At 39.8% G+C, this 15,455-nt stretch overlaps 1 protein-coding gene across 1 annotated transcript in view; it reads right to left on the minus strand.

The window, feature by feature from the left end:
- Positions 1-2,024: 2,024 nt before the first annotated feature.
- Positions 2,025-15,455, minus strand: part of ARMC2 (armadillo repeat containing 2) — a 71,427-nt gene continuing 57,996 nt past the window's right edge. The window contains 7 exon segments of the mRNA XM_085306896.1: positions 2,025-2,600; positions 2,603-2,725; positions 7,181-7,338; positions 10,005-10,137; positions 11,547-11,660; positions 13,557-13,679; positions 15,094-15,415. Coding sequence (XP_085163022.1) covers positions 2,572-2,600; positions 2,603-2,725; positions 7,181-7,338; positions 10,005-10,137; positions 11,547-11,660; positions 13,557-13,679; positions 15,094-15,415 — 1,002 coding nt within the window. The 3' untranslated portion in view covers positions 2,025-2,571.

Consider the following 15,455-nt stretch of genomic DNA (forward strand, 5'->3'; position numbering starts at 1 on the left):
GTGGTGCTGCACTTCCCTTCACTCCCAGCAACAGCATGGGAACACCCTGTCTGCACCAGCACAAGGCGAGTGAACTAAATGGCTGGCTACAGAATTTTGTTCTTTAATCTGTGCCTAGAGAAATGCAGCAGATCCATCTGCCCACTGAGCAGCAATGAACATTCATAACCATCAGTGCTCATCTTCCAATCATCTTTGCAGTTAAGTKTCACTTCAAAAGTTTGTAGGCACACACACACACACACCTCTCCTTCCAAAAAACCCAAACAAATAGTAGTGACAGAGGGTAAAAAAATTGCTCCTTGAACAAGAATGGGCTGCTGAAATTTCTAGAGAGCGTCTGAATTGAGATTTGTGGCAAAGTCAGTCAAATGGTGGGAGATGCCATAAGAGTACATCAGAAATTCAGTATTTCAGGGCTCATAATCATTACCTACAAATTCTGCTCAGAGAAAAGCACGGACTGGTGCAGCTGCACAGGAGCCAGAGAGCCTCTGCTGGATGCGCTGTCTGCTGCACTGAGGCTTCTGCTGCCCTCTCTGCTTTACCTGAATGAGGCCAAACACTCAGGCTGCCCCCGCTTTTTTCCTCACTGTGGAATATCCAGAATTTGCCTCTGTTAGAGGACACTTTTCACAGCACTCCAGGCCTTTGTTTGGAGTTTAACTGCTACTGACTGAAATAACTACCATTCTCCTTGAACGGATTTTAAATGCCTACATTACTGCCACCTCATGGACTTGAGCAAAAAGTCACTATCAGGCTGCCTTCTGACATGGCCAGAATTTGTCAGTTCTGATTAGACCCACTGACAGCACTTGGCCACAAGGCCTTCTCCACTGCACTTCCACCCTGCATTACACAGCAGGGTGTTCGCCTGCCTTTTGCCTTGATGCGAATGCCAAGAACAAATGCCTCCAGCACTCTTCTCACAAGGGAATACTTACCCATCATCCTTTCCTTAATATCCCTTAAAAGCAAACCCATTCTCTTTTCCAAGAAGCAAATGTGGCACTGAAGCCATTTATCTTCTCCCTAAACTTCAGCTAAAATTAAAATAATAAAAGAATTCTAACTGAGATCTTTTTGAGTTCAGCAGAGCTGTTCTTAGAGCCAAACCACATTCAACAGCTGAGCAGTCTTCTCTGCAGATTGCAGTGACAGAAGCTGCTATGCGCACTCCGAAGTCACTCACTGCAGGGCTCTCCTCTGCTTCCCAGCCTTCTCACAGCATCTTCTCACCTGGACACACAGGTCATGGCCCTGCCAAACATGCCGTGGAGCCACGGGGTGGGGGGAGCTCAGGGCTGCTGCTTCAGAAGAATAAAATTCCTCTGCAGTAACTGCCAGGCTGGAGACTTGCCCTCCTGGCACATACAGTGCAGCATGAGGCTGCTGACCCCTGGGACAAGAGCCAGGAGCCCAGCAGTCACCGCACAGCAGTTTATTTTTAGTAATCTGAGACAGGAGAAGAGACAAATGGGTCAAGTCTGTAAAGCTTTCAGCGGCCAGTTGGGCTGGTACTGCCTGAGGCCAGTCATGCACTTGCTGAACTAATCCATGAGCTATGAACAGGGTCTTCTACACGCTGCAAGGATAAAGACTGATCAATAAAAGCAGCCAGAAGCAGTCATAAAGAACRTAAAGGACGTACGGGACCCCCCTTGGATGGGGACATAGGCCTAGGGGAGACAGCTGGCCTAGAAAAACCTGAAAAGTACTGGCACATGGGTGGCTCCTGGGCAAAGAAGGAACAACTGAAAGAAGAATACAGCAGACTAACTGAAGTCTGATGTCAGGGTARTGGAATTTTGCCTTACGACACAAAGCCCCAACGCAGAAAGACACCTCCTTCCAGCACAGCTGGACCTATATCCCGAGAGCACTGATGGGGAAACTGGGATGCCCTAACCGCACAGCATCTGTAAACAAAGGCTTCTCCCTGAGGGGAAGGGGAGCAACTGTCCTCCTGACCACTGAAAGCGTCTGTGAAAGAATGAAGACTACAGTAAAATACACCAGAATTCCCCATCAGCATTACAGTTATTCTGTTGCAGAATTTTATAAAAAAATAAAAGACAAAGCAGTGTGTCAAAGTCTGTAGGTAGATGTGGCTCATATCATATAACATTCTATTACAGCACTCTTTGATACCATAGAGATCCAAGTACCCAATGGTAATTTACCTTTTAAAATTTGAAGCTTTGTTTCATTTTGCCAGCAAAGAAACATAATTATTAGACGAATCACATTGAACAGCTGCTTGATAAGCTCAAAAATACTGTAAAAAGTAATTACACACACAGAAATTTCATACAAGTTTCTCAAAAAATAGTATCCAGTATATAAATGTCAACTTCTACTCCTTTGAAAGTCATTTTTTTCTGTGCTCTCCAACATGCAGCAACATCAATGTACAGGTGCAYTGGAAATAACATAACTGTTCAATTTACATCACAAAAATTATTTTGCAGTGTTTTCAATATATTATTATATATTATTTGCATCTATCGTTATGTTATTACCTACAAATATTTCAGCTATTTTAAATACTCCATAGCCAACCTCTGATTAAAATGGAGTAATAGTCAATGTTGGGAGGAGTGATGGCTTTGAATTCTCTCAAGAAGCTTTTCTGCCACAGGTTTGAATTCTGTTTCCCAATATATCTTGTTGCAGTCTCTTAAATCTCGGTCAAGGCTGTAATCCAATGATAGCCCTTCATCTATAATCAAGGAAAATATCATTACCAGTTTTGAATAAAAATAAAACACAACTGTTTATTTTTTGACCAAAACACATGCAATTTATCAGTTGCGTATGTTCTTGGCTTAAAATCAACTCTATTTAAATTAAACTAAATATCACTCTCTGACGAACTTAGCTTTAGTTGAAAATAAAGGATGCAAGGATCAGAAAAACAAAAAAGGTTTTGTGGTTCTGCTGTTCTCATACCTCAAAGGTAATAGCAAAGCTATGTGTCTAAGGTCAAGCATTTACTGTGACTGTCAGCCTGGAAACTACTTGAATTTGAACGTTATCCATAGAAATTTTGCTAATGCAAGTAATTCAATTCACTTAACTACATCAATGTTTTTTCCTTTCACAAGTCACTCTCCTAATATGGTTTGTGTAGTCTGTTTCAAAGTATAGCTATCATACCTAAAGCACATGGACCATATTAGTTAATAGAATACTGATGCTCTCTCTTCCTCACAAACTTCATAAACAAAAATAATAGGATGAGAGAGAGAGAGGGAAAGTTGGGAATGAAAGGAAGTCATCTTGTTTTACACATGTTCTTCTTCCTCCATTTTTCCTGGCATCAGATGTGGCAATGAAACAAACCCTTACAGAAGAAAATCAGTCCTGAATCAGGAATCTACATTACAAATACAACTGAAAAGGTGAACAAATGTTTTAAAGACAGGAGCCTAGCACAGTTCAAGAGAAAGGATATTGGACAGCCCTGAGGTCATAAACTGACCTAAAATGAAAGTACAATCCTCCACCCAACAGGCAGCATGACTTACCTTTGTCCTAGACTATGTAAGACCACCAGATTCACTATTTGTTAAATACATAACTCTGTAAAAGAGCTTCCTGCACATACACAGCAAGTAAGAGAGAAAACTGGAGCTAAAGAGGGACTTCAGTTACCTACACTTGGAGCCAAACTTCATTTAGAAAAAAAGATACTCAAGCAAAAACTATCAACATATACAAAAATGAAAAGGTCCTTATGTAGAGTATATGGCCTGAGTTATAACAGCTATAAAGGACAAGATTACATTATTCCTACATGGCAATGTAGAAAGTTCCTTCCCAGAAACTGCAAACAGCAGTTGACTTCCATGGTACTACAGAGTGTTTCTAAATTAGTAAAATTAAAGAGATGCTGAGGATAATTGATTGTGAGGTAGATTCCAAAGGCATAACGCATTAGTCTAAAATGGGGCTCTGCATAAACAGAAAATATCATTTGCAACAGAGACTTTTTGTAATAAAAAAAGTATTCTTTCAAGAAGCAAAGCATGTCACATCTCTGCAGAAAAATATCTTGTAATCATAGAAAAAAAGGCAGCCTAAAACGTCAGATCCATATTCAATGGAATCACAGAATAATTTAGGTTGGAGAGGATGTCTGGAGGACACCTGGGCTAACCCAAAGCAGAGACARTTTAGATCAGGTTGCTCTGGGCCATGTCCAGTTGAATTTGAGCATGTCCAAAGATGAATAATCCACACCCCTCTGGGCAACCTGTTCCAGTGCTTAAACATCCACACGGCAAAAAAAAAAAAATTCCTAATATTTAATTGGAATTGTTGCAACTTGCAACTCATGCCCATTGGCTCCTACCCTATCAATGGCACTGTMGCCTAACACATGCAAAATTAATCTCAGCAGCACAGAAATGAGTAATGGACCCTGAAGAGGAAGATAAGGGATTACAGTTTTTGTTTTCAGGCAGAAGTGCTTGGCCTATTCCTGAAATGGTTTTCATACCCAAATTCATTATTTTCTAATACACAATAACACCCATTTCTCCTTTTTATTTGACAGCTGTGCCCCACAGATGCTAACAGGAGCACCCGTAAGCCAAAAATACAAAATCACTGAGGCTGGTAACACTCACCCACAAGAACAAGAAGCAGAATCAATTCAAAAGCTTAAATGTTGAACCGAAACAGTAAATTTCCCAAAGCAGAATGTGAGCAACACTGAGGATCAATGTCCCACATGTAAGCTGTGCTTCTTCAAACAATTACTCAGGGCTCTCCTCAAAACTAGCAAAATTGAGCACTGGCCAAACAGCATACGAACCACCTGCAAGCCCAGGAACAAATCAAGAACATTGGGTCTGCACGTTATGGGGAAACCTGAAAGCTAGAGTTCAGGCTTTAGTCTGCAAAGGCTACCCAATTAAGAGTGAAGGGGTAAGTGAGCAGAAGAGAAGTCTGGAAAAGGAGAATGAGGAAGAAGATAGAAATGTGCCCTGTGCACCAAACAGAACTGAATGCCCATGCAGAAAGATGTTTTTAAGATTGAGGTTGATCTCTGCTGTTGCTCCTGAGGGAACGGGTCAAAGCAGAGCAGCTGCATGGGGCAAGAAAACATCGGCCTCACTCYGAGCCAATAAAGTGACACAAGACTCCAGAGCAGCTAAAATCCCTCTCCCTGAGAGAAGGCCAATGACAGCGTGATGGGAAAGCAGAATTGGCTGCTGCATCTGAGGCTGCTAGGATCAGGCAGGGTAAGAAAAAGAAACACCACCTTTTGTCCAGGCTTCCTTAGTACTAACATCTCCTTTTTGGTCTGTTTCCTCTYCCCCATTGGATTCCTTATTATAGTCTCTTGTCATCTTGCTCCAGGTTGGAGAAAGAAAAAAAAAAAGGGGGGGGAGGAACGCTAAGAGAACAGGTGACTTGGAGTGTCTGCAGTTCCATGCTCCATTTTTTGAGCTCTCTACACATTCAAAGGGAGCGTGCTGGTGCTGACGTACAGTCCCCCAATTGTCAGAAGTTGCCTCCTGCTTCCTGAATGATAGAATCARAGCAATGACAATTCATGGCTGTTACTGGATACAATAGCAGGAGGAGGATGCAGGACAAAATTAAGTAGTTGCTTAATATTTAAAAATTTGTTGGCTCCTAACACACAGAGGAAGCAGATYTGATGTGTAAGATGTGCTTTTTCTACAGTCACTCTTCTGACTACAGTTTACAGGAAGACTAGCTTTCTGATATAATTCTGACATTTTTAATTAAGTGTCATTATCAGTCTGTATCTGGCGATTGCACAAGAACTTCCAATTCATGAGTGGTACAAGTTAATGAAGTTCCAATTACTACCCAGCCTGGACTCTGCAGTCAAATTAATTAATGGAATAAGTAGTGTTAAGTGTAGAGGAAAAATTAGAAACATTAAGAATTATCCAAAATGAAGATATATATTTTTTGCTGCATGCTGGAAAATTCAAGCATGATTGCGACTGGAATGTTTGCAGCTCTGCTGCAGAATGTTAAACAGTGCACTAGTGATCTTAAAATGCTAACTATTTTCAGACAAATAGAAGGAATTATTGCCCCTACTAAAAGCAAGGAATGTAATGCAAAGAATGATTTCCAATAATGAATTACAGTGATTTTGCTGTAACTAGGAAAAAAAAAATCAAAGCCATCCACCCACTTTTTTTCTGACTGTCCAAACAAAGCACAAAAAACCATGGTGGGGAGAGGGGTGGGAAAATCCCACTTTCTATCCAAGTCTGACCAACATGCAGTCTTCCCACAACAAGCATTAATCTGTAATAAATTTTCAATTAAAATCAAATCAAAATCAATTAAGGTTTGCTTCAATTTCCTTTACATTTTAAAGCTTTTTTTTCAAAAAGATACTTGCAAATGACCTACYCAAAGTAAAATCAGAGCCAAAGTAGTGCTCATAAACTAAAGCAGAAAGATTAAATACAGTGACTATGGAATTATTACATAGCAATTAAGCTGTATAAAATCCAAGGCAAATATAAATGTGCAGATGAAAAAGCCAATTGGGCAAGCAAAGCAGGGCCCTAACATTCACTTGTGGGCACCTTCCAGCTTGTATTTTCACTCTCCCTAGCTTCAGGGAGAAGATGAGAAATTGTAAGGATGTCCTTGCTCACAGGGAGACCATGGTGAGAAAGAAAGGGCAGCCAYGGGACCCTTGTCACCTGCAGCCAGCTCCGCTGGTCATGCCACACAGCCCTGGCTGAGGGGAAATGCCACACTCCCAGGCTGCCCAGCCTCTTCTCTGCAATAACCAGGTGCAACAGGCCAGAGCTGCTGCTTCTGTAAATCCCTGCAATTACTTTTGAGGCCAGCAGGGCCCACATCCAGTGAAAAGCATGTTTTGCACTGAAAGTCTACGAGATAGTTGGCTCAAGCAAACAAAAAGGCAGCTGGWGGAAAGCATTAACGGCATGCTAACAAGACAAACTAGAGTGTGGAGTGACAGCAGCCAATTCCATCTTGGCAATCTGTAAAATCTGAGGGAATGTGTTGAATGGCAATAGACCTAGTGGCAATAGTCTATGCTGGCCAAGCTCTTTAAGCTGCACTTCCAYCTAAACAATCCTGCTTGGATTTTGTCCTTCAATTTCTCTTACTAGTGAAAAGAGACCAAGACTGTTTATCTTACCCAAGAGCGATGTGAGCAGCTCTAGAAGCGTGTCGGTATCTTCTCCAAAGCACGAGGCCGCACTGGTGATGTTTTCACTGTAGTTCCACAGGGTTTTGCATATCAGACAAGCCAACTGCCAGTCTGCCGGCCCAAAGTCTTGTAAACAGTCAACTAACCTGTCAATATCAAACAAAAACAGTATTTTGCTCAATGCTCTTGAGCCTAGGCAGCCTAGGAATGTGTGCATACTCCGTGAACAGTTGCAGAAAAATTCTACATTAATAAGCTTAAGATACTTCTCTCTTCCACAGTACCCTCTCCCCTTTCATTTAATCTAGTTCCTGAACATCCCTTCTTTTTTTATATATAGGCATATATATGCCTGCTTGCATCTGTCCATCCCCCGTAACTTTTGAACCCAATTCATAGAATCATARAACCATAGAATCAGTAAGGTTGGAAGGGATCTCGGGAGATCATCTAGTCCAAYSYCCCTGCTCAAGCAGGGTCACCTAGAGCAGGTTAGACAGGGTTGCATCCAGGCAGGCCTTGAGTGTCTCCAGAGAAGGAGAYTCCACATCCTCCCTRGGCAACCTGKGCCAGTGCTCCGTCACTCTCACAGGGAAGAAATTCCCCCTCACGGTCAGGCGGARCTTCCTGTGCTTCAATTTCTGCCCATTGCCTCTTGTCCTGTCACACGGGGCAACTGAAAAGAGTTTGTCCCCATCCCCTTGACACCCTCCCTTCAGGTAGTTATAGACATTGATAAGATCCCCCCTTCAGTCTTCTCTTCCCCAGGCAATTGACCAATTTCAATCATCATTTCATTTCATCATCATTTTATTTAACCATCTCAAAAATACTAAAAAGGCATTTTTACCTTTTTACCTTATAAAGAAGTTTAGCATCTCAAAGATAATAAATTCCAACATATTTCAYGACAAGCTGACTAGCCCTAATCTGCAGTACTACTAGAACAGAAGGTTTAGCTCACACTGCAGTTTATCAGGCACTAAGAGTCCATCCAGGAACGAGACGATATATGAATCCAGAAAAAGCTTCARTCAGAACTTCTAGCGTATTACACATCTGAGAATCTAACCAAAAGTCAYAAATCCAGAAGAAATCAGGTTTTGCTGCTACTTCCACAACTCAGAATTACATGTTACATTCAGTGAAGTCTGACCCACTTTGCAGATCTCATCCCTTCTTTTGTTGTAATCCTTCTACCTGCATTCTCAATGGATTCCTTTCAAAGTGTCAGTTTTATCAAGGACCATTAAATTCCTAACCTTTCTCCCAACATGTCACTTCCTTGGAGACATCAAACGTAGTCTACATCTTAAACAGGACTCTGAAATTAAGCTGCCTGCACCAGCTTACATAAATTGTTCACCTTACCAAACAGCAGTATTTATGAGTCCTAACGCTGCAGAAGTAAACATTACTCTTCATCTGCTGCCCCTAGCCATTTCTCCAATAGTAAACCTTTCGCTGTTTTCTTCCTCACCTCATGACCCCCACTTTCTCTCCCTTCCCTATTTCATTGAGAGATTTACAATCTGATGATTAATAAAGGGAACATAGGATACCTATTACTTTCAGGTATGATCAATGTAATTGAAAAGCAACCAAAAAGAGGCCAATTGCCTTTTCTCTCCTTTCTGAAGGCAGTCACTGTTGAAGACTGGGAGGAATCTGATCAAAAGCAAAAAGAGCTTGCTCTAATTTTTAGAAGTTTAATTCTCTGATGAGATTGATTGTTTTATCAGGGCTACTACATATTTGTGCAATAACCTCATTTCTAAATATCCACAGAGTTGGTTTTGCACAGTCAGGATGACCTCCTTAACAGTCACTTCCATATTCTACAGATTTATCCCACATTGTCAATATTTTTCCTGCCTTCTTCAAAAATTTTCAGAAAGTGTATAGAAAATGCTATGTTATAGAAATTTCTAAYATTTATTTTTCAATTAGCCTGTAATTTATTATTATTGTTGTTGTTTTTCAGCTTTCAAATTTTGAAACACAACCAGAACAGGGGAAGGAAAGATGAGCAGATTATGCCCTGTTTACAATGCATAAAAGAAATAATTGTATGGTATATGAACCTGAAAGCATTTGTTAGGCATATCGTTTCATAAATGTGGGTTGCATCAACAGCTTTACAAGCATCAGAACAAGATCTTTCACGTTGCTCCAATTAAAATGCATCCGCTATTATCTGAACATCAAAGCCACAAGCCTTGCATCCACAGTGGTTTTTCAAGATGTAATACCACTTACAACATAAGTAAGCTTTACATTTGAACTCTCAGCTAGGAGAAGCTACTCTGTGCTGAACATGGCTACATCACACAGTTCTCCCTGCAATACTATTGAGTAGCTACAACTTAGTAGTTATAAAAACTGCAAGAGATCATATAGGGTAAAATAGTTTCTGAAGTAATCTTCACACTTGCAACATGCACATTAATGGTGTCTATTAACTGCAGATTTAGCTTTCACAGGATCCAGTTGAGCACAGCACAAGCAGCTACTGCAAAGTCATGCCATAGCTACTGTATTGTATGATACTCTCCTCTGCTGTATGTATGCTGAGGATCTTTTGGAGCTTGTTCCATGGTTGTTGATAATGCAATAGCTCAACCACTCTATAATGCTTTCTCCAAAAAAAGATGGAAAAATACGAAAGGCTCTTGAAGACTTAGATCCTGAATATTTATTCAGTATGTATCCCTTTTACAAGTTATTGGCCCCAGTGGAAGAAAATCTGGCTGAAACCCCTAGTCAAGACTTCTGGAACTTATCTTTTTTGTAAGCATACTCAGGGACTTACTTCCCAATTCCTCCTTCTTCCTTCAGGAGAGCTCGTTTATTTTTATCTATAGTGAGATTGAGCAGAACTCCACAGGCAGAAAAGCAGACATCTTGATTCTTGGCATCAAGTAAAGCAATCATGAACTTGTAAACTGGATTGTAAAGAAGAAAACAAAATTACTGAGAAGATAGACTTATGACACAAGTGGCATTACAACATACTAACTAAACATGTATACACAGAAAGCAGTGTGTATACATGTGTTTCACTGAAGCAGGAGATACTACCCAAAAATGTAACYCAGTAGCCTATTATTGTGAAGTTGCTAGACTAGGCACAGGAGACAGCACCAGCCATTACACCATGCTGAACATCAGTTTCTTCAACTCAGCAACCACAAAATTCTAACTAGTTATAAAAATGCACCAAGGTAATAGAAAGATCCAGCCAGAAGAGGTAATTTGACTAAACTGAATTAAAGCTTTTATCTCCAAAGTATTACTCTCCCTTCAGGAGGGCAGGCAGCAGAAACTGCTTGAATATAGCACTTGGCACTCACTGAGTTGGCCTTAGACTGTGCAAGTCCAGCAGGGACTGCTGCAAGAAACAGGCAAGAAGCAGATGCTGGACTTGCCACATGCTGTGGCACTCGCTGGGCTCTGAAGTCCATAGGAAGTGGAAGACAGCCCCAGCGAGGTAGTCAGTCTTGCCTAGCGGAGACGCAGTCTCTTGGCTCTTCCCAAGCTCAGTGCTCTGACATCATGATCTCTGCAAGTGAGAAAATTCTAACCCCCAATCGAGAGAGCTCATTGGCACCCACCTACCAAGTATCAGCTCTTCCACCTGCTGACAGAGGCCTTTCTCCTCCAAAAGGAGGATCTGTCCACCCTTAAAAGAATGGGGTTTATATTCTGGCATACCATCTCATTTTGACCACTAACAGACAGACACAAAAAATTTAGAGTGAATTGATGTTTAATTAACTTTTATAACACACCACCTCTGGATAGCAAGGAGCTGCCATGTTAGCCAAAGCTCTTCAGACACTAAAAGGAAAAGCACTTGAAAAGGTTTGTATACTACTTTACCTAGAGGCAAACGAGAAGTCCCTTTGCTGAGGTAGTCAAATATCTTAAATGCATGTTACAAAGTGCTATAAGCTATCAAACATGGGAATCAAAAACTTGTAATTATGAACCTAAATGAGAACTAAGGTGGATTTTCATTTTATATCAAATCACTACTAATCTCCAGGACTTGAGAAATAGAGTAAATGGAAATTTCAAATTTTAAAAGGAACACAAGGTTTTTTTGTAGTATTTGACTTCATAAAAACTCATGCTAGTGACATTTTTCATACTACAATTATTTCCATTTTAATGAAGTTGAAATAAAATTGTGTTTATAATGACTACTATTTGATTCTAAGATTTGCGTCATTTACAAAATATGAGTTAAGATTGCTTTTACCCTTCAACTGACACAGCTTATTAGCAATCTTTCATTTTTAGAATATGAACATTTAAAAGCAGCATTCCTACAAATGCAAAAGTAACTCACTCTTTTTCTGTATGATGAAGTCACATATCTCATGATACTGGGWAAGATTGCCAAAGACTCTTACAGCCTCCACAACTCCATCCATACTGTTGCTCATTAACAGCTTTAAAAGCACTATTGGTTTGTAGAGAAATGAAATAAACACAATTACTTGTATATCACAAATACATGCTTGGTTTTTTTTAATCAATAAATATCAGAATGCAAGCAGCAACAGATAAATGTAATAAATGTGAACCGTTATCTCTCTGGTTGCAATGAAATAGGTGAGCAGATGGCAGAACAACAACTAAGTTGTGTGGGGCATTGAAGACAAGACAAAGAGCTCCAATGAGAAGGCTAAATGAGAAGGAATAGATGAAGAGTTATGAAGATARCCTAAGCACAGTTGTAATAATGGACAACATTTGTGCTATACAGTTTGGAGTGGGCTCATGTGAAAATCCAGGAACATGAAGAACGAAAAAAAAAAAAGCAGCGAATGAGAGAAATGACTAGACCCTGAACAGAGGGTTTTATGGCAGGACATCTCCTTAAACTCCAATTATTTGCTGACATCAGCCTTATTTTCTCTCAGTGCTACTGTAACAAGCAAATACCTTTTCTCTGAACTGCTAGTTAATACTGCCCTCAGTCTGAAACATTTATTTGCTGCTTTGTCCTTCGGCAGTTTCACATACGAGTAGCATGCAACTTCACCAGAAATAAAGAGACTTCAGCATTCCCTAGGAAAAGCAACTATCATGTAGGCTTTTGCTGCGTGGCAAGGGAGCAACAGAAAGGACTTTTACTAGTCTGTGATGAAGAAAGGAATCACTGAAATCAACCCATCATGTAAATGACTCAAACAGTTAACCCATAACACTTCCACCAYAGAGGAGAAGAGGTAGAGAGGGAAGAGAGAAAGAAAACAGATTGGCTTCRTTCCCATCACTTCCTTCTTTGAATACTGCAATAGTGAATATGTCTTGAATTTGTCTTTGAAAATAATCATTTCAGATATCTTTGTCTTTGAGATCCACCCAGTTGCAAGTATTCTCAAAATGTCTCCTGAAGAAAGAAACCTGCTGGTTTTCTGTCAAAAGATTTTCTCTATCTTTGTGAGTTCAGACAGAGAAGAAAGGTGATGGCATTGATACCACATGCTAACAATAAAAATGGGACAGTGAGAGCAGAAGGGAGAGAGAGAAAAGTACRGCTTTTGTCTGTGATAAAGTTTTTCATTCTTCTCCAGCTAGCATTAAGAGACGGCTGGCTCTTGGGGAATAAAATGACTCACAGTACAACAGCAGGACTGTTAGCTAGAGATGAAGTGACATCTAGCAGTCAGGGCACTAGGTTGAAAGACAGAATATTTTTTTCTACTCCTCATTCTGCCTGCTGTGAAAACGTCAGCCTCTGTCTCTCCCCATGTCTCGCCTACTTAGAGAGCAAGGTATTCAAGGCATRGATTCTTTATCTTTTGTATAACATTAACACAATGGAATAAGAACTCAGATGCAGTTTCTACACCTCACTGAAACACGACTACTGTCTGTATTGACAGGGGAGGGACTCAGACCATTCCTACACTGGCAATGGATTTATTAGCCAGAAACAAATAAATTGTAGATATAAATCAGAGTTTGAAGGTCTAGAAGGTAGTGAGAAGATAAAAAAAAATWATTATCACACAGGAAATAGTTCTGATTAGAAGGAAAAAACAATGTGATTACTTTGGTTCTAGCATATGGATTTTGAACAAGTTTAGCAAAAGCTGCTATGCAGAAAATAACATGATACATCACYCTGGGAGAAAAAGAAGGGTTTTGCTCAACAATCTGAGTATTTCCACACAATCACAGAATTATGGTCCAAAAGAATTAGAAACTGCTAACAGAAGAATTTATAAAACTTATATTCCTACGCTATAATACTACGAAATATTATCAGTGTGTCTTTATTTTCTGTAGCAAAATCAGCACATGTAACTTCCACTTTCAAAAAATTAGACAACTTAAAAGTCCTTACTTTCTGCAATATGTAGCTTCTTGTCTTCAATTGCAGAACTCCTCACTTTGTAGTAGGATAAATTGTTGATTGTTGCTGCAGCATTGATAACCAGCTCCTCACAGTCATCAATTGACTTGTATTCTGATATTTAAAAAATATATATATATAAACATATGTATATGACAYACCAGTCAAACTTAGAAAGTTATTACAGTTTAGAAGCAAACTAAATCACAGGTCTCACGATTGCAGAACAAGGACAGTTACACTCTTCCTGATCTGCTTGAACCATAAAGGWTATAGCTATGGTACGACAGTTGCTGCTCCAATCAGCTGGACCAGTACTCTACAAAAATTCAACCTCATTCAAACTTCTCGCATGGACTTACAAACTTCCACTTCCAGATAAGGTCACTGAAAAGAATTGAAAAAAAGTTTGTGTGCAGGAACATGCCTGTGACAGATCAGACTGCAGGCACAGAAAAATACCACAGACTATTACACTGAGATGTTGGGTATCATGACACATTACAAAACCCCACAACTTCATTATTTGAAATATTCTCTCTCTTAAAAGTTCCTGACAGAAGGAATGTTAATCAATGTAAAATTTTCTGGTGCATTGGCAAAGTCTAAAAACTGGTTATACTGATTCAGCTAGTTCAGAATGTCTCTCAAACCAAGGTGAAGGAATTAAAAAAGAGATTTCATTCACAGGGAGAGAGAATATTTTGTAGAAAACTAATTGAAATGGTGCTCAGGAAGCAGGGAGGAGGCCAGAGARAAGCTTTGGGACTCACAAGCCCTTATAAAAGATTAAGATCCTTCTAACCTGGGAAGCTCTCATAGGAARGAAAGAATCTATGGAGCTGGCTTTCTGTGTCTGGAATCCCACATGCCTGGTGGGTAACACAGCTAAGCTGGCATACAAACAGGTTGATTGTTTTTAGATAATATTTAATGTTCTCATAGATCAGAAAAGACTGAGTTCTTTGAAAGACATCTTATCACTGCTGAACTCTGTTACTAAGAGAACAGACTCTCCAGCCCTAGCTTATAATTAAATTTTATAAAGAGAACAGTGAGTGGTAAGAAACTGCAGTCCTAAACCCCAGGATGGAAGGAAAGTTATCCTATCTCCCACCCAAAAAGAGATGAAGACCGGAACCCCACCACCACCACACACACACACACACACACACACACACAGATACCTCTTATAATATGAACTCTAAGAGTGAGATGTTTAAAAGAAAATTCTGTTTTGTTCATCTTTAATGATCAAATCTGCAAATCTTATCATTGAATGAAGAAGCCTCTTTCCCCCTCGACACTGAAAAGTCAAAAGCAGCAATGCTTCCACCATCTCAGACAGGCTTTCTATATAGCGCAATTTATGAGGACCAGCAGATTGACTTTGTTATTTCAGCAACAGGATCAATTTAGTTATGGCTCACTCCAAGTAAGGAGTTTCTCTACCTTCTCCCAGTAGAGAAATCTTGAATTTTTCTTATAGACTGAACAAAAATAACACACACTATATACGTTTTATTACCTAGTACCATAACAAGTAATTCTACAACACGATGAGCAGCTGCCAGAGCTGCCCCTACACTGGGATGAACAGAGAGATTGGCCAGCACTCTTATCAGCTTTATAAGAACATCTTCTGCTTCTGAAGGATGCTTTTGTTTTTTCTTTTCTCCTCCTCCTCTTTCATGGTTCCATTCTTCTGCATTCAAATCAAGTTTATGGTAGATTTGGAATAATGAYATCAGTGTGTTAACACTTCCTTTTTCTTTAAAAAATTGCTTGCGGGCCTCGTTATTTTTTGCTGTTAAATTCCCAAGAATGAAGACAATACGGACAACCAAATCCTGCAATAAAATATATAAACCATATTACAGGGAGAACAAT

Source organism: Rhea americana, unplaced genomic scaffold (genome assembly GCF_003343005.1).
Source record: "Rhea americana isolate MKP2758 unplaced genomic scaffold, rheAme1 scaffold_25, whole genome shotgun sequence".
NCBI classification, from domain to species: domain Eukaryota; kingdom Metazoa; phylum Chordata; class Aves; order Rheiformes; family Rheidae; genus Rhea; species Rhea americana.